We start from the raw sequence: 24,233 nt of genomic DNA, 5'->3' as shown, positions 1-24,233 counted from the left end.
TAAAATGTAGAACTTTTCCCAAGTATTTCTTTTGTTTTCTATTTTATTTTACAGATATATTATTTTGCAAATAAGATTCTCAAAATGCATTTTCTAATGATCAAGGAGAAATGAAATACCATAGAGAAAACTAATACCATAGTGCTTGATGTGGTGGCTTAAAAAACTGCTTTGAAAGAGCAAAATGCAGGTTTTCTTGATAGCCAAAACCTATATGGTTGAATGTAAGTCTAAATCTTTTTAATTTCAGACAGTATAAAGTTTGACTGACATCCCTAATATGAAGTGCAATAAATAGCAACTGAGAAGTACAAGTGAAATGTTTTATCCTTGAAAAAACTTGTTTGTAGTGGGGAGTGAGCCACAATACTTTAGAATAGATCAAATATTAGAAGAGAAACGATACCCATGCAAGATGCCATGCATTCTGAAGAATTACTTGGTGTTATTTAAGTTCCTCTGTAAGGGAAAGCTTTTGGTTATAGTTTCTAAAAGAAATAAATTAACCAAGGCAGGCTGGGGACTGGATACAAATCACATAGGTCTCAACAGACAGCTGTGGCATTAGTTTTACCGTTGGGCTACTCAGCCACAGCACAAGTCTCTCTATACATCTTTTTAATCACTTGCCCACATTTATTTAAAGGATGAAACCCTATGAATGAAGCTATTAAAGCAAATCTGTCTGTTGCTGGCAGTTCAAGGCAGTTTTTCTAGATTTGTTTCCCCCTGCAAATGCCCAGCAGGAGGTGAAGGTCAAAATCCGGATATGGAGAATGGCTAGCTGATATTGGCAGAGCTGTTTAAGAGAAATGAGGGCAATGGCAAAATGCCAACCATTGAAATAGCGCATGCATTGATTTGTGAGCATCTATAAAAGAAACTCAGTGTGGTAAAACATTTTCCCCTTTTTCTTAAGTATTTAGGTGGTCATCCCTGTGTGGTTTTTCATTGTGGTGCAGTTTTCTCCTCTCTTTACAATCTGTCAATTTACTCTGGGTTTTACTCTGAGGATTTTAAGGCACCGCAGAAGAAAAAAGCTGCAACAAAAAAAAAACAAGTAAGCTGGATTCCTGCAAAACTAGTGGGGCTTTAGATATAAGATGATTTTATAAAAGGCTGGCCATTTGTTTAGAACTGTCAGATGTTCCTACAATTAACATTTGCAGCAAGCAAGCAAGAAAATACATGTAATTAAAAAACAAGTTTTATTAAATATATAATGCTACATGCTGTATATGTATTTATAAAATTGGATTTCTCTTATATTTTGTCACACTGTAACTATGTCAACGAGTTATTGGTATTTTTTCAGAAAAAAGGAAGACAAAGTTTTTTATAATAATAATAAAAAAAGAAAATCTGAAAGTTTTTTTCAGGGTGATATGCGGTGTTAATTTTCTGCCACACATTGTGTTTTGCAAAAAATGTAATTTTCATCTCATCTGACAGAGCGTTCTCTTCCATGTTTCTTATGTTCCATGTAATGATTACGGCAGACCTTAAAAGGTAGGCCTACATGCTTTTTACATTGTGCCATTCTTGTCTTCTCTCCTCCATTATTTTCCCATGGGCCTCTTGGCTGCTTACTCTGATAAACTCTTTCCTCACACGACTTGCTAGATAAGATTGTTCCATGTTCCTTGTGAGGCTCGGATTACTATTTCTAAGGAAGCAGTGCTCCAAATGTCTCCAAACCTTGTTTGCTGTGTTCTGCGGTCTTCATGATGCTGTTTGTTGGGGATTATTTTCTTTGCCATACCTTCATAGAACAGCAATGCAACTAATTAAGCCCTGAACACACTGAATCAGATTTTGTGTCCGATCTGACAAAAGCTTTGTACGGGAATGTGCCTTTTGGCGCTTATTGAAAATTAATGGAGATGAATACAAACTGCAAGGGGTCTTGTGAAGCTCTGACTGAAATTAACCCCACGTCTCTTTTAGTTGGAGCTACAATTCAGCTGCAATTTCATGGGTCTGACAGGAAAAGTCGTCCACTTTGCGGGAAAATACAAAATAAACAGCCAGTTTTGGAGTCGTGCAACAAATATACAGAATATAGCATACAGGGAAGATTGTCAATGTAACCTATAATAGTGAGTTCAGGAGGACAGACAAAGGGTAAAGCAAAATACTGATCTTCAGCATGATCAAAAAGTGAGGGGCAGAGAGTTAAGGTAGGCGCAGCCTATCACTCTACCCTCTTTAAAAAAAAAACGAAAATAAAATTGGCAAACATTGCAGAAAGCTCTCAGAATAACCTCTGAATGCCTCATCCCGTACCTATATAAACCATGCCATAGCCTTTATTCCTACTTTTTTTCCTTTTCCTTATACAGTATGTAGTTCCCGTTATAACTTGAATTTAGGCCAGTTAAAATCCTCTATCTGTTTTGCGCAGCAGTCTGGCCATGAGAGCAGTAGTACCGTAGATCATCACTAGGAGGCAATGTGTAAATGGTCGTAAGGAACCGAGCTTGGGACAGTCGGTCTGAACTCGGCCTGGATTGTTTTTCAGAGGGTTAGTGTAAATGGGGTTATTGTTTCAACCTGTGGGGAACAGAGACAGATATGGAAACAAAACTTGCTCAGATCACCCTGTGTAGTCGGAGCCTCTCTACGCACTGCCTTCAGTGTGGCGTGGGAAAAAATTGTATCCAAAATTAAAAAGTGGGATGTTACCGGTGCGACCCGGCCTTAAGTCAAATACTGGTGCAATCAGTTACCGGTTACATTCTAAAGAGGCTGATCTCCAATGTTGGGAAAATGTAAAATAATTTTTCTTACATCCACAAGTGTTTACTACTGTGTTTTATTCTTATGTTTGTTTCATAAATGCAGATTTTTTTTTATATATATATACAAAATACAGTATAACAGACTTATTTAACAGATAAATAGCTCTCAGATTCTCTCTGCGGCTTCTATGTTTAAGTGCTGGAATCACCCAGGGATAAGCCAAGGCCTCAGGTAGTCAGAGTCTGTTTGACAGAAGAGCACTAAAGGGAGCCTGTCAATTTACTGAAACAATCGTTTACTGCTGGATAGCACACAACTGCCTGTTTTTGTGACCTCTCCCAGGAAATGAGCCTCCAAGGCTCTGGGTGGGATGACCTTTGACCTACTAGGTGTTTCATCTCGGTTAGGGGCCGATGCACCTATTTACTTTCTATTGCTCTCACACCAGCCCACCGGTGCAACCAACGTTGATGTAATGTCTGTCTGTAATGTCTCACAGAAGTTTCATATAAAAGTTGATAAAACTTTCAGGAATTTGATCATTTGAAAGCAGCTGGTCTGAAGTGAAGAAACAGGCTTTTCTTCAGACAATTTAGTCACAGAAGAGAAACAGAATTTGCTTTCAGAAAACACTGAGGGCCCATTTCTGGAGACCGCTGGTTTACGTGATCTATGTTCACTTTATTGTTGATATTCCTTTTTAGCTAATTCCTACAGTATTTTTAAAGCATAAAACAGAAGGGAGTTTTAGATAACATTCTAGACCATTAACACAATAATAAAAATAAATAATTAGAGTAGTCTTTATGTTTCTTGTAGGTCTTAGAGAATATGTTTCAACTTCACCGAAAGCAGGATTTAATTTATCCATTCATAAAATTATTATATATAATAGTATCCTAATTTACAAAGGGGATTTCGTAAAACCAATGTTCAATTCATAACGATCATATGGTTTTGATCGATGCCTATAAGTGCCTTTGTCTTTGCCACTTTCTCACAATCCCACACTTATAGACAGACATAGGCTGGAGTCCTTACCATGAGTGACATTACTGCCTGTTGAGAGTCACAGACACAAATAAACCTCCACCACACAGTGACGACATGAGGAGGACGAGACCCCCACGCACATACACAAACAGCCAGTCAAACAAAACAAATGGCACCGAACTGAGCACATAAATATGCAGAGATGCTGACAGAAACATACACAAACATGACGAGAGACATGGAGTTTAGAACGTAAATAAAAAGAAATTAGCTGTGTGACAAACCACATGAAGAAGAACAAAGGGGTTGAGTTTTGCAACAAACAATTGCTGTCAGAACTTTGGATATTCAAAAGTTTACATGTTCAGGATTCCTGAAATGGGGCTTGATTCTGTATTCCCCTGTTAGCAGCTTTGTCTAAACTGGATAAAAAAAAAAAAAACATACATATAGAAAAAGATGAGAGCTCTCACCCTGAAATGTATCTTAAACATTTGTAAAGCAGCCTAAAGGCTACTTAAAGTGATGCCTACAGGGCTACATAAACAACCATCCCTCCATAGAGGTGCCCCCCCTCTTTACTGCCCCAGTCTTTCTCATCAATCTTAAACTAACCTGGTACCTTTCCGCGTACCAGCGCAAATTTGCTCTAAAAAAGAGGTATATCAACTCCATATCCTATTTGCATGAAAATCAGACCTTATCCTGCATGAAAGCAGATCACATTAATGTAAAGATAAACTTCATTTCTATGGCCTTCAACCATTTTGGTTATTTTTTAAGTTAAGCAGTGCCTATTACTATCCAATCTCTTGAGATAGCCCTGAGAGGTCAAGAGAGAGGGATGCTAATCAGAGTCTGGCATAGTCCCTATAGGCCATGGCCTACCAAACTTCCTGGTCAGCCTGTATTTGCTTTGCCCATGTCTTCTTTAATGCAAACTATAAACTGTCCAGTCTGCAGGTTAGTGCCACCAAAATGTGCAGATATGGTAAAACCCACTGTAGTCCATGTTAGTGGACTGTTTTATTTAGTTGATGGTCGCCACCTTTGTTCCCTAACTGGTATCATTAAAATAAGAAGAAATTGCTAAAAAATGAAATACCGAATTCAATTTTTTTTCAACAAGTTTTCATATATATATCCCCGCCTCTCGCCCATTGACTGCTGGAGATAGGCACCGGCACCCCTCGCGACCCAAATTGGGACAAGCGTGTCAGATAATGAACTGGAAGGGGGTCAGCTTTCAACTGAGCTTTATACTTAATAAATGTTTTTGCCGTTTCCTTTAATTTCTCATTTTCTGCCAGATGGTATAAATTTAAATGCTTTATAAATGTTTTCATTTGAAATGTTTTCAATTGGTGTTTCAACGGGTGGAAACACCAATTGTTAAATATGGAAGTTATGTCCCCCTGAAGGCAGCTGCGCCTCAGAACTTCCCTACCGGTTCTTTACCTGGTAGGTAAAGAACTCAAACTGGGTAAAACCATATAAAAAAAGGACTATAAAGCAGGAGTAAAAAAGTAACAGCGTTTATTCCAGGTTAGGTCTTTACAGGACAGAGAAACCCTTGCTTAGGGTTGTCACAGCTGTGGGCTCAAAAAACGTCAGCGAGTTGATTGAGCAAAGATTGAGCCCCGAACAAGGTCATCTCCTCCTTCTTATACCCCATGAATCCATGTTTTGCATCAGGTGGATGCTTAGCTGTCCGTATCAGAAACTGACACGCCATCCATGTCTTGACCTTTATGCATCTTGCCTCTTTACCCCAGGAGTACACATAGCTCTCCTTTTTCAGTCCAGCTCCAAGATGTGCCCATATCCTGTGTATTTGTAAATGCACAAAGGCTATCCTGATTAGATGACCTCCGTACACACAGTGTCATCCACCATGTGAAGGAAGGCCCTACACTCTGTCTAATCTGGCTAACAAAGTAACAATGCACATGATGTATAAAGAATACACCTAACACTCTATATGATTAATATGATGAAATGCTATAAAGATAAGTAATACAGAAGAGAAACAGAATTTGCTTTCAGAAAACACTGAGGGCCCATGTTGTCCTCGAGGGCCCCTTGGAGGCCGCTGGTTGAAGTGATCTCTGTGCTTAACTGGAGCCATGAAATAAAGTTTTAGCAATGCAAGGTTTAAAAGGGTATATATTTGTTAAAGTAAAATGTAATGAAGCAAGATGAAAGGTTTTTCCTAAAAATGGAAATGATACAGCTATCTGTATGTTCCTGTTCTGACTTGTCTCGATAGTGTTGCAGTGGGGGTCCACAGTATTGTGTTGTATTATGCTTGGCAAAGATGAGCACAAAGAGGTCTGGATGTTTCCTTCTCCGTATCACAGAACTTGTGTGTATTTGTTTTGACAGAGTTTAGCCCGAGTGACTCTGACAGTCTAATGAGCTGCTTTAGTCCCGCCAAACATGATGAGAAAACATATTCAGACATAGATATTCACACACTGCATTGCTTAGAAAAATGGACTCTTGCTCGTCTGGGATGCACAATTGAGCAAAGTAAAAACATACAGAGATCATAGAACAGCTGACATTCAAGAAGCTTGTAATGAGAAATGCAGATGGAGAGAAAACCCCTATTATAAGAGCCATTTTGGTATTTAAAAAAAAAGAATAGAATGACTGCATCTCAAATCTTTCCACATTTTATCACTGATCATTTGTTTTCTTTGATTTCCTGTGACAGACCAACAAAGTTAGAAATAATTATGTAAAAAAATATGTAATACATGGTTTCTAAATATAAAGCTAATGAAGATCTGAAAGGTGTGTTTTAATGTGTTTTGGTGTAGATTTCTACCAGCATTTTATATGTCCAGTTTTAATAATAGTAAGATATTAATAATAATATCGTATTACTATTTTTCTTTCTTTTTTTTGCCATGTACAACTTACTCTTTTTAAATGTAGTATAAATGTTTAATATTTAATGAATGTTTTCATGAACACCACCCCTTTGAATGTTCTTACAGGCATAAATTTTCATGGTCTTATGTATGACTAAATGTCATAGTGGTATCAGCTGAAAGGGTATTGAAAACAAATGTAAACAAAACTTGTGGGATTTTAATTTAAACTGTCGAAGCTATGTGTAATTATTCTGTTTCTTGAAAATAATGTCTCTCTTTGTGTCAAAGAAAGACACTGATGTTTATGAGTGAAATTGGAAAATATATGAAAAATCTCAAAGGGTATTAAATCTCTTAAAAAGTACAACAGGAAATTGATAATTGTGTGCTAGTGTTTCACCATTCCGAGTGATGGTGAACCATGTATGTTCACCTGTAAAAGTAATTCAAACCTCTTGACGTACATTTAAAAGCGTATATGTGGCTCAAAGGAACACGTTTAATATCCTGAATGTGCCAGCAAATATGTCTGCCCTGAAGCAACTGGATTTAAAATAATAATCAAAAGTTTGGACACGAATGAAAGAGGACCTGTTCAAACTTTTCACTGGTTCTGTATTCGTGTTCCTCGACACACTCGCTGTTGTTTCACTAATGAGTGTGTGTTGATGGACTTTTAAAACTTTTTTGATGCGTGAGTTGTTCGCCATTTGTGAGAAGTTTTTTTAAGCAGCTGACTTGAATGTCATCATCTCCCCTGTGATCTCTGCTCAGCAAAGGACTCGCCCACCATGTAACAATACTCCATTGTTTGTTAGAGGAACATGGACTGTGAAACAGAGTTCAGGGCCAGGACACTTTAATTTGTCACATGGGTTTGTATCAAAGTCAAGGTTTTATAGTTGGTCCTGTCGCCTCTCATACCCACTTTTATTCTGGAAGTAATATCCCGTTTGATCGTGCCGAAAACTTTCTGTCACAGACAGCCTGGTACTCTTTTGGCATTGAAATGAAAAAAAGAAAAACTGAAAACAAAAGGCTTTTTATTCAGTCTGACCCGTTCCTGACCTAAAAGTCGCTCTTTCTGAGGATTGGGACAGAAATCATTAAGTCAGTTTGACCAACCAGTGAGTTAAGTTAAAAAGGAACCCCCTCCAGTATTTTATTAACTTTGGAGTCTGAACAAAAGATGTAAGCAAAGATTTATTTCCATTGACAAACCCTGTTCAGCATAAAGAAGTTATGTTGGTATTTACTAATGAGGTGCATTGGGAAAGCAGCGCCTGACATGCGAGGACATATTGGATTTTGCACCTGGCCCTGGTGTAGAGATTTTATTTTCTGACTACTTTATTAAGCACTGAAACGCTACATAATTCACTGCAAATAGAACCATAATTTACACATTTAAAATGAAAACCCCCAGTCAATGATTTATATCTGCTTTATGTTGAGGCATTTTATAAAAAGAGGAAGAAATGTTTAAAAAAAGCTGCATTTCAATGTGTTTGGAATGCAGGAATAAAGATTTTTTCACCTTGTAATTTCATAACTCAGTGAAATCATAAACTACTGCTTTGCTCTTTGTGCTTCATCCTTCGTTTATTAACAAGCAAAGCTTTTGTAGCAAGGATGACATTTTCCAAATTTTTCCAGCATTTTACTTGAGTGAAGAGATGTATAACTTAAGCGGCACCAACATTTCTTAGGGTCCAGGTCATTAATATTCTTCAAATGCAGCATTTGAACTGTTCTTTTCCAGTTTAGATCCCACATTTCTTACATTCAAATTTGAAGGCAAGAAAAAGGGTCTTTCATCTACTTAAAATGTCTTTGTTTAGCCAGCAGTAACAGCAAAGCTGTTTAAATTATTTGGTTTCTTGATGAAGAGTTTATTCTTAACTGTCCTAACTGCAGTGAATAAATCTTTATCAATGGTGATACTGATACCATCCCAGAAGCCTAAAGTTGCCCTTTCTAATCAGTTCTAAGCTTTAAACATCAGAAGTACAGTAACAGTTGGAAAAATTAAACTGGTTACTTTAAAGCAGAGGTCACGGATTAGCAGACCGGGGTCCGGATCTCAACCCACCTGCTGGTTAATCCGGGCCCAACCTGATTTAAAACATTTATAATTACCGCATGTTGTCTGGCGACAGTGTCTAACTTCACTTGCGTCACTTCTCCTGTTAATATGGTAAATCCCTCTGGAGCGTCCGGGACCAGGCTACACGTGATACAATTTAGCCAATGAGCTGCTCAAAGATGACCCTGCAAATTTAGAGTATGTTTGGCTCAACCTACTGCTGTGAAGCAGGATTCCCCACCATGAACATAATCACAAATAAATATTGATCCAGGCTCAAAAATGAGCACCTTGATATGTGGTTGAGAATTGCCTTGTTGCCAATCAAATCCAGTTCTAAAAACCTTGCAGGGCAACCTAAAGCCCAGTTTAGGTGTTTTATAAAACATGTGAATAAGGAAATTGCCTATATACCAAACTGAACAATTGTTGTTCTCTACTTCAAAAAGCGCACTAGATTTTAAAATGGAAAAATTTTGCCTTTTTCTTTTATTTAAAAAGTCAATGTATAAAAAGGATGCATAAAAACCTCATTTTATTTCAGTGTTAAATTTAACAGATTATATTTAAAAATGTCTCAGGTCCTTTACTGGATGTTGATTTTCTTAATTCAGACCCCGCTGATTTTTAATTGGTTACCCCTGCTTTAAAGTAATCCAACCCACCAAAACGTTTCTGTTGCTGAGCTTTTCAAAGGAAATGCTAAAACACCAGAGTCACTGCTCACTGTGACTGATAAACAGCAATTACAGAGAAAAGAAGATTGACCATTCCAAGGATGTTCAAGCTAATGTAATTGGCAGCTGCGCACATGGACGAGTAAAATGCCTTCTAGAGAAAACATTAATGGTAAGACAAGATAAATATTGAGCCATATGGTCATAGTAAAAAGGAAAATGTTTGGGGAACAACATGAGGCTTTCAAACTTAAGAAAACTGAAGCAACTGTCCAGCACGAGGGTGATAGGGTCATTCTGAGAATCTCAAGAAGGAGGAAAATATACCTTAACCTAAACACAAATCAGCACGTTTCTCAACCCTGGACACCATAAAATCCATTTCAAAATTTTTTATTCATGGTTGAAAATTGTTTTGTGCCAGTAAACTAACAAACCTAAATCAGATCTACCATTTCTGCCAATTAGTCATTATATATCCAGCTACTGTTATGCAATATGTTAATAGCTACAAAAGGATGGTTGATTTTCAAACATACTAATAAAACATTGATGTGGGTGAACTAATTTAGCTTATTTAAGTACATTCAATAAACCCAGTATGATTTAAGTTCAACAGGGTTTCTTAAATATTTTAACAGAGCATGTAATCAGCTTCATGCTCGTTTGCTCTGTTATAACAGGCAACAGGCGTTAAATGGCCAGCTGTTAAGGTCTGTTTCTCTGTGGTAATTTGATCTGTTTCTGGTGGGCTGCTTTTATTATTTCCGAACAAGGGGGCTGTTGATCTGCTCAGCTTTAGAATCTCCCCTGAAGTTTAATCATTCCTGCTGATTAATTTAACTTTGGCAGAGTTAAAAAGGTCAGATTTAAGGTATATAGTAGCACAGTCTTTAGTTTTTTTAAAGAAGAACTAAACATCTGTTGAAAATCTATTGTTAATGAAAACTTGGAGAGTTCTTTATGGTGGAGTATATATACAGTATATATATAGTCTCTAAAAATCTCTTTTTATGTTGTTGCTCTTCAAAACACAGTTTTAGTCTCTCCACAGTATCAATATGATCTACCAGTATTTTTATAAAGTCTAACATTTAACAGTAGATTTTTATTTGATAATATGTTTTCATTTATTACCCTGCCGGCCCCTCTTCCTCCAGGTCTCCCAGGATTGATCTGCACTGGGAGCTGAGTGGGAAACTTGTCTGAACTCTGGCAGCTGCACTAATCCTAAATTTCCTCTTATCTCAGACAGCTCCTTCGTTCTCAGACAGGCAAGAGTTCGATGAGAGGACGAATAAATTAACAAAACTGTATAAAACTACAAGAAATGCCAAGTTGCTCTTATTTGAACAATGAGACAAAGAAGGATTAGTCTTGCCTCCTCGTCTTATAAAAGGTTTGGGTTTGGCTCCCCAGTGGCTGAAATAATATAATCAGTTTCAGGCCGTCCAATGGACTGACCTCGTCGCTAGACTGGAAATAAAAAGTTTTTACAAATGAAGGAAGCGGTGAAGAATATATGATTCAGTTAATATTTCTAGTCAGTAATCTGAAGTCTAAATTAGTCTAAATTTCTGGTGTTTTTGAGGCTGTGATAAATATCAGCATTACAATGTCCTCCTCTGGGCTAACCTGCTTTACTTAATTTAAACACTTGTATTTGTGTCTTTTCCTCCCCAGCATGTCTTCACCATGAACCCCTTGAATGTGGAGAGTGGACGAGGGAAGGTTCCACATGACCCCAGCTTCCCATTTGCAAGCACGTTTAGCGGTATGTCACAGCTCATTTTACCATATGTATTTCCCAGCTTAGCATTTAGGGGTAAAATAAATGCATTTTCAGCAGGTACCAAAGCACATAAAATCAGCAACACAGCTCTTTCATCCTCTTGTGTGGTTTTCTGTGCGTTTACGGTTATAACGAAACTGTTAGAAAATAGATACTTATAATTGTTGTTCATCTGTCCTGCCTTTGATTTGTCTCAGATGTTGGTCATCATAATCTGTGGATGTAAAGATCCCTGGATTTTTCTATTCGTTAAAAAACCAAAGGGGTCAGTAACATATAAAGGTTCTGGATTATTATCCTTTACTGTGGATTATTGAGAGGAATCTGTTGAGTATTTTACCAGTTTATTTTACTAGAATAGAAGCACCCTAAAGAACTCATCATCAGTTATTGGAAAAGAATATAGACGTAGAAAGACTAGATCTATTCTGGTATTTCAGCTGTACTTATTTAAGCTTTGTTTGACTTTGGATTGTAAAAGAGCAATTTTTAAAAAAGATTAAGCTTTGACTTAAGTAACAGAACCTAGTTGCAATAGAGAACATGGGGATGAAACATAAGTTTATATATATTTACATTTAAAGTTGAGAAGATTTTGACATGTGGAAGATTACAATATGGGCTTAGTCTCTGAAGGATTAAAAAGGGGCGCTGCATGGACAAAAAACAACAACATGTTAACGGTAAAAGGCCATGTTGCGACTGACTTTCAAAGATTGTCACACTGAAAAAAAACAATGCAAACGCTTTTGACATTTACTTAATCATTATTAGTTACTTTAACACAAGTGTTTTATGTCCTACCCTGCTAACATGAAACAATTGTGTTAAAGTCACTAAATATGAATAACTAAAAGTGCCAAAAACGGATGCATTATTATTTTCAGTGCAGTGCAAAAGTTTAGAATTGCAAACAAGGTCTATTGGGCCTCTTTACACAACCTAATTGTGAGTGTCACTAGTGTTTGATAGTGGTCACAAGAATGATAAAATTCTAACCCATTGAGTTGAAGGTAATAATGAAAATGTTTACTTAAAAAAAATTAAATGATAATTATGAAGATTATTTACAGTACAATTCACAAATAGTTCTTAGAGTTGAAAGTTAGAAGGATCAAATCTAAAGTGTTAAACTTTAGTTATAAAACTTGGAAAGCACCTTTTAAACAGTTGATTCCTGAAACTCTTTCTAAGTTTTTTATCTACAGTATCGTGTTGCAACATTCCATATTAATCTCCTTGTGGCCGAGTAGAGCTGCCTTACTGATTTTAATTGCCTATTTCATTAGGGAATTTTTGAGCTCATAAAATTTCCTTTTCAAATCAAATGAAATGATTTATATTTTAAATATGCCACATCATTAAATGTCACTAGAGTTCTGTTGGTGTACCTCTTAGCTCTACAGAACTTCCTTCATTGTATGTTAACAAGACGAAACCCTGTTAAAAGCAGCTAAAGAAACTGTGTCTTTTAAAAGCACAGAAATACATCTTGGACCTGTCCTCACTAGAATAAACATTTTGGGGTGTTTCTCTTGAAATGTCATTTAGTATTTATTGCACCTTGTGAAGGAACGGTGATTTATGCCAGTGACAGATGATCCTAGGATCTCTTTAGGGTGTAGGCCTGTATGGTGTGTGAGTCTGTGCCATGTGTGCACATGCATACATCTGCACAGCTGGGTGATTCCAGCACCAGAAGTCATCCCACATCATTTGTGTTTGGCAGTAAAGTTTTCAAACCAGAGCCAAATATTTAGCAGTTTGAACCCCAGCTATCATATACAGTGGCCACAGGGGCACACGGCTGTTCAAGTTAACAGCAGAAACAGTGAGAGATTTAGGGAGAGCCAGAAACATTTGACAGTGTGGCTGTAAATGCAGCAAGAAGACTGTTATGTGAGTAAGTCATGTTTCCTTTACACAGTGGAAGACTAAAAAATGGGAGCAGATTTATTGTCCTCTTGGCAAAATTGTCCTAATTAAAATAAGTTTCTTCTTGATTTGTTTTTCTTTTTTGTAGAAGGTAATTTATTTTAAATATAACATCAATGATCAGTTTTGCAATAACTGAAATAGTTTACAGTGCTACTGAGGGTTACTGTTTATCTTTGTAAAAGACAGATCAACACACCAGAAGGAAGAGAAATATAGAAATCTCTTTTATATTATTAGATTGAATTTTAATTTCAGAGAGCATGTTCAGTAGGCAAAACCTTAAAAGGCTCAGAGAATGATTTTATAGGGTATTTGGTGCTGGTCCTTAAGGTCTCTGAATAGGGTGTGTAACATTGGTTGGGCTGAAAATGGCATATTTGCTGTTCTATGTGCCCTAATGCAAGCCTGGTTTAAAGCCCTAGAATGAAATGACAGGTTTTCTTCCTTTTATGGTATGTTCATGATGTTTGCTGATTGGTTGGTTTACAATGAGCGAAGCTGGTGAGCAAAGACCCATCATAGCAACGAGCACTCACTCACTGAATCATCAAATTGTTTATATGATAGGGGGACCTACCTCTTTTTCCCGGACATGTCCTACTTTTCATACCTAAAAAAAATGTGCGGGGGAAATTTCAAAATTGTCCGGGATTTAGGTCGAGTACAGTCCAGCAGAACCGTCGCCTGCACGGTAAGTCAAACCCCCCACCCAAGTGCCCTCCTTTTCGGCAACCCAAATCTGGTCACTTTAGATATGCTATCATTGCTTAGCGACAGAATCATACTTAAAGCTTGTGGTTGTGATGGCCTCTCCCTCGCCTGGCCCTGGCTGAACGCCCACCCCGGCCTCTCTGCCCTCTTCCTCGCCTTGTAACCCCCATGCCACAAACAACACTTGGACTCAGTAAACGGGGAATATATATTCTTCCAGCGAACACAATCTCGCTGTTAAACTAATGACTACAATTACTTCGTCTGTTTATATCACCATGCAAAGCAGCTCACCAAAACGTCACAATGATGTAGAAAAAATAACGGGTATATTTATTATCTTAAGTCTACATGAAATCTATACCCTACACAGACTAATGAAATACTATCTGTAAAATTATCTATGTAAACAAACCTCATCACTTGAGAAAGTAGGTGATGCAGACATCGTGGAAGACATTTTGTCCTGTAACGCTCGCCGTACTGTTGGGGGGGAGAAGCGGTGGGGGGGAGATGTTCATGTTGCTGCGGTCTGCAGTCTGGCCGCTAGATGTCGCTGAAAATTACACACTGTAGCTTTAAACTGTATTTTGCCTTTTTATCTAATTAAATTTTTTCTGCTATTGTTTTACTAGTTGCTTTCATATCTTTTATGTTTTGTTTGATGTTGTTTGGTTTTTATTTTCACTTTGCGACATTTTTGTTGCCCTATAGTTTGTGAAAGGGCTTCATAAGTAAATGTTTGTCTTGAAGGATAAATAATGCTGATAATGAAACTATTAAACTATGTGGAAGTAATTTGCATCACTTATCAGCTGATTTATTTCTTCATGTTTTCTTCAAAAACACATTATTAAACTCTCAAATTATGGTAAACACTAATTTGGTGGTCCATCTTTTTTGCTTTCTGATGAGATGCCTTCACAGTGCAGAGTTTGGATAGGGCCTTTTTCTTAGTCGTTTTGCAAAGACAGGGTGTGTACTGCTACAAGTCTAGCTGGTGCCAAAGAAAGTTAATGTTTTTTTTTCCACAATATTGTGTAAAAGTAATCTTTGAGCCAGATTAAGTTTCAACAGAATCTGGGAAAGAAAATTAAATCAGCTGGGATTTGAACAAATACAGATCCAGTGAAAAACACAGTGATGACAATTCATTATGTAACTAGTGAGCTTTTCCAGGCCAGTTTTGGCAGGTCGTTTGGGTGATGACAGGTAATTATTGTAATAAAAAGATCATAGATCAGAGGTAGGGTTGCACATCGACTTCCTTAAATAAGTACCCTCATATCTTAAATCATTAGCATTCATGCTCAGCAATTAAACATTTTATAAAACCTGCAAAAAAAATGTCAAAAGTGAAAACAAGGTAGCTGTAGAAGCAGCCTAAAGTGGCTAAAGTTACTCAGCGTTCCAAACTTTTATATCAACTCATAAACTTTTATATCAGACTTAAAAAAAAATCCGCAAGGCCAGTCACATTGTTGGAGAGGAGCTGGAATCTCTGACAGAAGTGTCAGAGTGGAGAATGTTGGCAATGATAAAATCCATGCTGGTCACCATCCATCCTCTTCATGATGTGCTGGTTACCCATAGAAGTGCCTTCAGTCAGAGACTCCTTTCATCACGCTGCACCACAGCCATCAAACTGACAGTCATTTCATTTTATTACTCATTATTTATTTATTTCATTACTTCATTATCCACATGTGCAATAATTGAAATTTGTTACTGAGCAGCATTGTAAATTGTAAATACTTTCAATTATATATACGGTGATCCTTATTTTATTTTATTTTATACTTATATCTTATTTGTACTTACAATCCTATTTTTCTCTCCTCTGAAAATGGTTGCGCTGCAAAATAATAATTTTGCTGCAAGGGATTAATAAAGTAATTCTGATTCTGATAGGATTCAAGAGCGTGGAGACCAAAGTCTTGAGTTATGTATTTTTGTTTGTTTTGCTTTTGTCATTAAACTGATGTTTAATGTGTCAATTTATCAGTGAGACGGTAGAACTGTGGAGAAACTGACAGGGAGTTTCAGACCTATCTAACTGGCCCTCTGTTAAAGGGTTTTATAATTAGTCTATTGTGACTAAAGTTCCCAACTAATTTAGCCCAGTCTTCATGAGTGCTTTTGACTAAAAACCTAATTCAAAAACATTAAAATATTGATGAGATTCTTTTATCCTTTGTAATTTCCTCTAATGCTCTGACCAGCTTAGTTGCTGTGATCTCTCCCTGCAGGTTCATTTCAACACCTGTATGCTATCCTATATTAGCGATTCATGCAGTGATGAATGCATGTCTAATATTCACCCCAGTTACTTACTGTATCTGTGTTTTACTTTTGTGGGTTTAATTAAACTTAAGTGATATAGCTATCAAAACTTGATTTTTTTTCAAAGATTTTCTTTTAACCTGATAAAGTTGAGTACACAATGTTGTGGTCAGATAAAAAATTGCACTAACTACTTAAATGAACAGCTGCGAGGTATTTATATTGAACTTTACCAAAACAAGTTACAGACAATTTGGAACCAACAGAGGAATGTTATATAATCTTGAACTTGAAAGACTCTGGCAGCCTTTCCAAAACATTACTCATCGGAAACCAGCTTCTTGGGTGTCAGTCAGATTAGCTTTTAGGCCCATCCTTGTATAGCAGGTAGTAGGTGCCTAATTTAATATTTTTTGTGTAATAGATAGAAAAAAAAACAAGTTCAAATTCTGGTTTTAAAATGGAGATAATATTTTTTGCTACCTTAATCCTAAAGAACTTCATAGTACATTAACCCATACATTTAACGGTAAGCTACATTGTAGCCATTTGAAGGGTCTTGCTGAAGGACACAACTGAGACCGATTGAAATGAACACACACCAGTTAAATGACAAACTCCTACTACGACTACTGCCCATTATATTACTGATTCCTACCCGGTTGACTGCATCCGCCACCATGTTCCATCATGTCGATTTGTAATATCCACCATTTCTGTTTTGTTTTTGTACTCTTTTGGACCTTTTGTCTGTTTAAATGTTTGTCTTTCTCTCTCCACCTCTGCCTGCCTTCAGGTGGAGGGTTATACACAGGGCTGACAGCGGATTTTCTGGGAAGAGACTCTGTTATTTTTAGGAGCATGGGAGGTCGTACCACCATGAGAACAGAGACTGACCAGAAACTTCTTCATGGTAAAAAGTTTGACTTTACTTTGAAAGCTTGTCTTGACAAAACCGTCTTCTTCCTTTTACAGATAAATAAGACAAATATTTGTACCTTTATTGTCTCAAGCAAGCCTATGGCGCTAAGCTAGAAAGTAGGGATAAAATTCAGTTATAAATACTAGAACATAAAAAGCCAAAATGACTTTTTCAAATGAGTTATCTTCTTTAAGTTGGGACTGTTTTCTTTTTTAGACCCTCGGTTCATCGCTGCCCACCTCATCCCAGATAATGATGATAGGGATGATGACAAAGTCTATTTCTTCTTTACTGAGTTGGCGTCAGAGCGGGGGGACAGGGAGGAGGCCATCCATTCACGAGTTGGACGAGTCTGTGCGGTGAGATATCATAATCGCTTCTTATTTTGAGCCAGTAAATTATTTTATTTCCAGTTTCCTGCATTTGAAGAGTTTCTTGCAAAGAGCGTTACTATATGAAGACTTTTTCTCACAGCAGTTGTTCAAGTTCAACCTCAGAAGAATTAGCAAATGAAACCCTATACAGAGCTACAAGTAGAAAAATTATTAAATATAAGGACAGAGTCCCACAATTTACTTCACTGGTAACATTATAGGATTGGATAATGTGTTCAATGCTTAAGCCTTTTTATTTTGACACTTGAAAACTTTGTGTTGAAAGGTCAATTTGTTTTTTAAAGTCTTTAGATTCTTCTAAAAGAATGTGAAGGCGTCTTTATATTCAGAATAAGATATGTTTTCTTCTTCCAAATTAAATGCAGCTGTCAAATTTCCAAACCAGACTCCAAGCGTGTTCCAACATTTTTTCACGCATTGATTTGTCTTATAAAACCATATGTGCCGTGAGAAGCCAACACAAAAAAAGACACATAGTCATGTTTTCATGCACATATGCACAAAACTGCAGGGCTGAAGGTTGATATATGGAGCAGAAATACTTTGGGGAAATACTCAGAAGAAAATATTAATAATATCCAAGCTGTCTGGTTCTTTCTTTGTAAACGTCATCTTTCTTTATTTATTTTATTTTTTTACAGCACGTTATCATCCGGAATACATTCAAACTTTAAATTAAAGAAGAATTTAAGATTTATTTTTAGGCTACGACACAGTGTGACAAAGTCTGTGAAGTCAGTCTGGTATTTTTAGCTCTGGATAAGGATGGAAAAAGAAGGTCAACTACAGTACAAATCTTATTTTCTAATTCCTTCCTTCCTTCCTTCCTTCCTTCCTTCCTTCCTTCCTTCCTTCCTTCCTTCCTTCCTTCCTTCCTTCCTTCCTTCCTTCCTTCCTTCCTTCCTTCCTTCCTTCCTTCCTTCCTTCCTTCCTTCCTTCCTTCCTTCCTTCCTTCCTTCCTTCCTTCCAACCACAACACTATCAACATGTTGTTGTTTCCCTCTACTCTTGGAATAAAAAGTTGTTTAGTTAGTTTGAACAGTTTTATTTTGGCCAACAGAGAATATTGCTTTAGCTTTTCTCTAAAAGCCTGTTAATCACAGTGTGTGAGTGAGACAAATCAGTTTTGTTTTTGTTTTTTTTAATCAGAAGTTAAAAACCCTGCTTTGCCTCCATAAAGAACACTGAAATATAACTAAAATATGAGTCCATATTTGTCATTCTTGAAATAAAAGACCAGTGTGTTGCAGCAAAATGGAAAAAGAAAAAAAAATGTTTGTCTAGAAGTAAATACCCAAGTGTGTTTATTTGGTTGTTTATGTTCTTTTTCTCCTAGAATGATGTTGGAGGACAAAGAGTTCTTGTCAATAAGTGGAGCACGTTCATAAAAGCCAGATTGGTCTGTTCTGTACCTGGACCTCATGGCATCGACACGCACTTCGACCAGCTTGGTGAGATAAACAGAAACAATTAAATGACACAAAAACGAAACATGGACACCTTTAAAACCTTTCAGTGGAATATTTCCTTCCATAAACAAGAAACTTTGTTTGAGAAAGCTAATTGTATTTTGTGGTGAAATTAAATCAAACTCACATTACATACATAACTTTTCTAATTTGAAACAGAGGATGTTTTCCTGCTGCAGACCAAAGATGTGAGAAACCCAGACATCTATGCAGTTTTCAGCACTATCAGGTAAACATCTGCAGCAAAATGTGTTTTGCAATAATCAGATAGCCATCAGGTAACTCAGAAAACTTTTTACTTTCTTCACCCATGTATTGTAGTAATTTATGCTCTTAGTGTATACTTATAAGAGTAAAATACTGTGCCGGGATCAAGTTTTCACAGGTGAACAAACAGTCTGACCTTATAGAAAGACCAAAAGATCTGGCATAATGAGAGACTGCTCAAATTCAACCCTTACACTTATATCGAAGCTTGCGATATGTGCCCTACACTTCCCCCTAGAGGTGGCCAGAATATTTGGTACTAAAGCTACACGTAGTGCATATAATGCCTGTCAACATCTTTCCATGTACCACACTATTTGAAACAGATTAGTCATATTAACCAACTTGTAGGTTTAGGGAGGGTTCCTGCAAGGATAGTGGATATCTTACTACTGATGAGAATCTATCAGTGCTTTATTATAGCTTTGTCGGAGGATGAGACTTCCCACACCTTCAAAACACAACTGTGGGATGAGTGGCTGCTGTAAACTGAACTATTTTTTATGCCCTTTTATAATATGCACCCCTTTGTTGATTGTCTGTATGTTACAAAAGGTCCCATTTTAATTCAAGGATGAACAAAAGTTTGGAAAAACTGCTTCAGCTAATTGCCAGAGTTCCCTTTGAGTTTATGTTTTTAATGCATTTGTATGTTTAGTTAAATCTGGATGTTTTGATATTGTGCATGTGACGTTAGCAATGTATTCTTTTAATTTTCTACACAGTTTTTTGCTGATGCAGATTTGCCTGATGTACAGTAGAATTGTACTCAGAAAGTAACCACACAGCATGCATAAGTCATCTACAGTTTCCATCTTTTTCCACAGTAATGTCTTCCAGGGTTTTGCTGTATGTGTTTACCATTTGGCTGACATCAGGGAAGCTTTCAATGGACCCTTTGCCCATAAAGAGGGTCCTAACTACCAATGGGGCGCCTATGAAGGCAGGATGCCTTATCCAAGACCAGGAGTTGTAAGTGATAGATTACCAGCTATTTTTCCTTTAATATAATGTTTACTCATATTTATAAGTGTTATAGCACTAAATAAAACACTTTTATCCATCAATCTACATGTTTAAAGTACACGGTAGGGCTTCTCAGCATTATTTCCCTACATATGCTTTTATGCTATTGTATGCGAGTTACGTAGCCCTGGATTTACGTTGATAATCTCCGTAATCTAAACATGTAAAAAATAAAGCTGTATTTACAGAGAGGGAGATTTGCATCTCAGAGAAAGTGGTCAGTGCAATCAATGTAAACATTTTGATGTTTTGTTTGATTACCAAGAGGAAAGTTGGAGCTTGTTTTAAAACAATCCAGTGCTCCAACAAACTGAAGGCACCACAATGTCCATAAATCCAAATTAAAAGCACTTTAAAGCCATTTCAAGTTTTGAGTTCAAAAGTATGACATTCATTGAAATTTATTATTCTGTGTAATGCATTCAATTACGGAGAGCAAAGGTTTTCCTGTTGTTTTCTAATTCAGTTAACAGTTTTACTGAAAAAATGTAGCTGTGTTATTAGTTTTCAACAGCAGCCTTTTATGGTGCTGGTTAACCTTTTTTTTAATGATCACTAGATAGCAAGAATTGCTCCAAATAAGAGCATTTAAAACGCATAAAAGCATACTCCATTGAAGTTTAACAGCCTCCCCGTTCAAACATCTGCCCAGCCACTTTGGATTTTCTACTGGTTTAAAGGAATCCTAAAAGATTTTAATGGATCTATAGTTCTGTCAAAGCTATTCATTCTTTTAAGAAAATGTTTTTCTAAGGGAGCTAAGTGCTGGTAGCCTAAAACTTTAGGAATAGTTTATGAAGTTCATAGTATGTAAGAAAACTAAAAAAGAAAAATATTATGGGATTGAAAGGGGGTATAAAAACATTATAGATGAGGTGTTGAAAATATCCCTATCAGTAATGTAAACTACTGTAATTGGAAGTGCAGCTGTTTTAACTTTATGCTTTACTGGTTTACGTCTTTGCTCTTGTGTCGATCTCTCATCCACATGGCTGTTACACAGCTTGATTAAAAACATAAACACTTGTGTGTACATGGGCACGCATACGTGAAATGATGTCCCATGTGCTGCTCTGCTTCATTACAAGAGTGAATGAGCGAGGAAGATGATGAATAATGTGAGAACCGAGTGCACACCTCTGTGGTGGTGGACTATCTGATTCACAGGAATGTCTTGGCCTCAAAATGGGAGGAAAAGAGTAAAGTTAGATATTAAAAAGAAGGAAAAGAAAACATTCAGTTTAGAGCAGCATGTTGATATCAGTCTCACTTCAGATTGGCCAAATGAGATTAACAAGATAGAGCATTTTCTCACAGTTTTTAAGCTTCTGCAGAATTTTGCTGAAGTAAATTTATAGATTATTAAACAGAAATTAATGTGAGAACATTTTAACCCTAGAAAGGCTTTAAGAGCTTTTTGATGGAGTGAGGCTCCTTGTCTGAGTTGTAAAGTGTTTTTTGTTTAAATCGATAAATACCATTGACCAAGTAAAGCTAATAAGCAACTAATTTGAACGAATCCACAATCTGACTGAAATAGAAAGTAGTGGGTCAAAAAAATTATTGTTTATGCCTTTCAAAAGATAGAATTTCTGCAGATGAGGTACAGATGCAGCAACAGGGCCGTTTCGAGGAATCTGGGGGCCCCAAGCAAAATTTACTTGAAGGGTTATGCCCATTGAGGCGTATTCCGATAATGGTATCATTGTGTTTTTCTGCTGTTACAATCACTAAATGTCTGCTCACCAATTTTTCCTACAAACAAACAAATACACACACACACACATATATATATATATATATATATATATATATATATATATATATATATATATATATATATATATATATATAGCAACTTACATTGCTTATTAACAGACTACAGCAGATTCCAACTCTTACATGCATTAATCTTTATGGTAAAACTGATTTGCAAGGGCTCTATCAGACTGCCATTCAAAAGAAGCTAGCTCATATGCCAGAAAAGTTAAATCCTTTATAATCAATAGAAGTGCCTGGCACATCCAGCGTCCAGCAGGCTGAGATACTAAAATCTACCCAAACAAAATAAAATAATGACGGATCTACTACCTTTTTTTATTATCATTACTGTACTATATTTAATGTTGTATGGCAGAAACTGTGCTCCGTTTCTCCATATTATGTAATGAAATTCTGTGACAGTTATTTCAGGTTGTAAAATGAATGATACATGGATTCAAAATGATACTGAAAAAAATGTGTTGGTCTAACTGATTTACATTTCATGTTGGATTCCATTTAAGCGCTGCATAGATGTTCTTTAGTGAGCAGCTTTGAGTAACATCAAATAGTCAATAGATGCAGTTCATAACCAGGTCAGCCTATGTCTGGGGGGCCCAGGCCAGCTTGGGGCCTTAGGCAATTGCTTGGTTAGCTTGCCTTTTTCCCATGGGCCTGTCCTGCAGTACTCTATAGAGTGAAACTTTAGAAAAAGACAAATAATGCATAACCCTTAATGGTTTTTTCCATCCGTAGAAAGAACTACACTGGCTATCTGCCATTTTGGCATTATTCTTACACCTTATTTTAAACATATACAAACCAATAGTATGGTAGATTAATAAAAATGTAGGTCTGCTTGACAAGAACTGGCTGCCGCCTTAAGGAATGCAATTATACGCAAACTTAGACCTCAGATAGTTTGTGCAAATGCTAGCATTTGGTGCAATTTTACTCTTTTTAATTAATCCAGTGGTACAGTATCTCTGCCAGTTACTCATTAAATCTTTTATTTCTAGTGTGGCATACATTGGAGCTTCTACAAAGCTCCTAAAATCATAATAGTTGTCATGAACTTTTAACCAGTTTTCACTCATAATGAAGGTTCTGAGTAAAATTTAAGACCATAATTAGACTGCACTTTGTTTGGAAAACACACCGACAGTTTGGTGTAAAATTGTGGGAATTTGGAATTAGAGAAGAAAGTATTTTAATCTCTTCCATCTGTTTAGTTTGTTTAACATGTCCCTTTTTCTCACTGGCAGCAGGCTTTTAGTCGGTCAGTTATAACTGATTAACACAACCAATTTTCTCTCCTTAAGTTCATTATGTGTTTGTTTTTCTTCTCATTTTGCCAGTGTCCCAGTAAAATAACCAACCAACCTGGCAAAGAGTTCGGGAGCACAAAGGACTTCCCAGACTCAGTGCTGCAGTTTGCCCGCAGCCACCCACTGATGTGGCGATCCGTGCTCCCAGCTCGTCGCCAGCCTGTGCTTGTGAAGGCCAACATTCCCTACAAGCTGAAACAAATCGTGGTTGACAGAGTTGAGGCAGAGGATGGGCAGTATGATGTCATGTTCATTGGTACAGGTAGGCGCATGTCATATAAAGTCATTCTGATTTAGAATTTTTTACAGGTAACACAAAGGGTCAGAGACTTTTAGGTGATAAACTGACTTTTTTATTTTTATTTAAGTTGTTATCATTCCAGATACTTATCTGAATATCAGGCTATTTCCAGAGTGTAAACAGCTGATAGTCCTCAGTACATCGGCATGCAATGAAAGAGATGTGTCCTCAAATGCACAGTGCCGTGTTTACAGAAGCAAATATGGATAGTAAACCTCCATAATTTGTCAAAATGTGTCCTTATATTTAATCAAGTTGATGTGTAAAAGTTACAAAATATATGACTGGCTTCAACAAGGGTGTCTACCATGCTTATTTTGGTTCCTCTGGTGACAACTGTTGAACCGTATTCAAGTACATAAAGGTTTAGACTGAGGTCACATGAGAAAAATGATTCAGAATCAGATATAAAAATGAACTAAAATAGGATTTTTCTCTGTTAACTGTCTCAGAACGGGTCATATATGGGAAAAAATTTTGTATTTTAACCTTTTTTTATCAGTTATATGAACACGGTTTTAATGTATTTGTCTGTCTTCCTTGAAGATGTTGGCACAGTCTTGAAGGTCATTTCACTCCATAGTGGAAACAGTCTGGAGGCAGAGGAGGTCACATTAGAGGAGCTACAAGTCTTTAAAGTAAGATTTAACTTTACAATAA

General features: G+C 36.7%; 1 protein-coding gene across 1 annotated transcript in view; it reads left to right on the top strand.

Annotated features, from left to right (window-relative positions):
* The window catches only part of sema3bl (sema domain, immunoglobulin domain (Ig), short basic domain, secreted, (semaphorin) 3bl), an 83,666-nt gene that overhangs the window by 50,483 nt on the left and 8,950 nt on the right, over positions 1-24,233 (top strand). The window contains exons 5-12 of the mRNA XM_038294041.1: positions 11,064-11,154; positions 16,901-17,017; positions 17,243-17,385; positions 18,758-18,872; positions 19,050-19,119; positions 19,985-20,129; positions 23,303-23,534; positions 24,120-24,211. Of these exons, the coding sequence (XP_038149969.1) occupies positions 11,064-11,154; positions 16,901-17,017; positions 17,243-17,385; positions 18,758-18,872; positions 19,050-19,119; positions 19,985-20,129; positions 23,303-23,534; positions 24,120-24,211 (1,005 nt within the window). The remainder of the gene's footprint in view (positions 1-11,063; positions 11,155-16,900; positions 17,018-17,242; positions 17,386-18,757; positions 18,873-19,049; positions 19,120-19,984; positions 20,130-23,302; positions 23,535-24,119; positions 24,212-24,233) is intronic.

Source organism: Cyprinodon tularosa, unplaced genomic scaffold (assembly GCF_016077235.1).
Source record: "Cyprinodon tularosa strain WSP-4 unplaced genomic scaffold, ASM1607723v1 ctg333, whole genome shotgun sequence".
Classification (NCBI taxonomy): Eukaryota; Metazoa; Chordata; class Actinopteri; order Cyprinodontiformes; family Cyprinodontidae; genus Cyprinodon; species Cyprinodon tularosa.
This window is presented reverse-complemented; position numbering and strand designations above follow the sequence as displayed.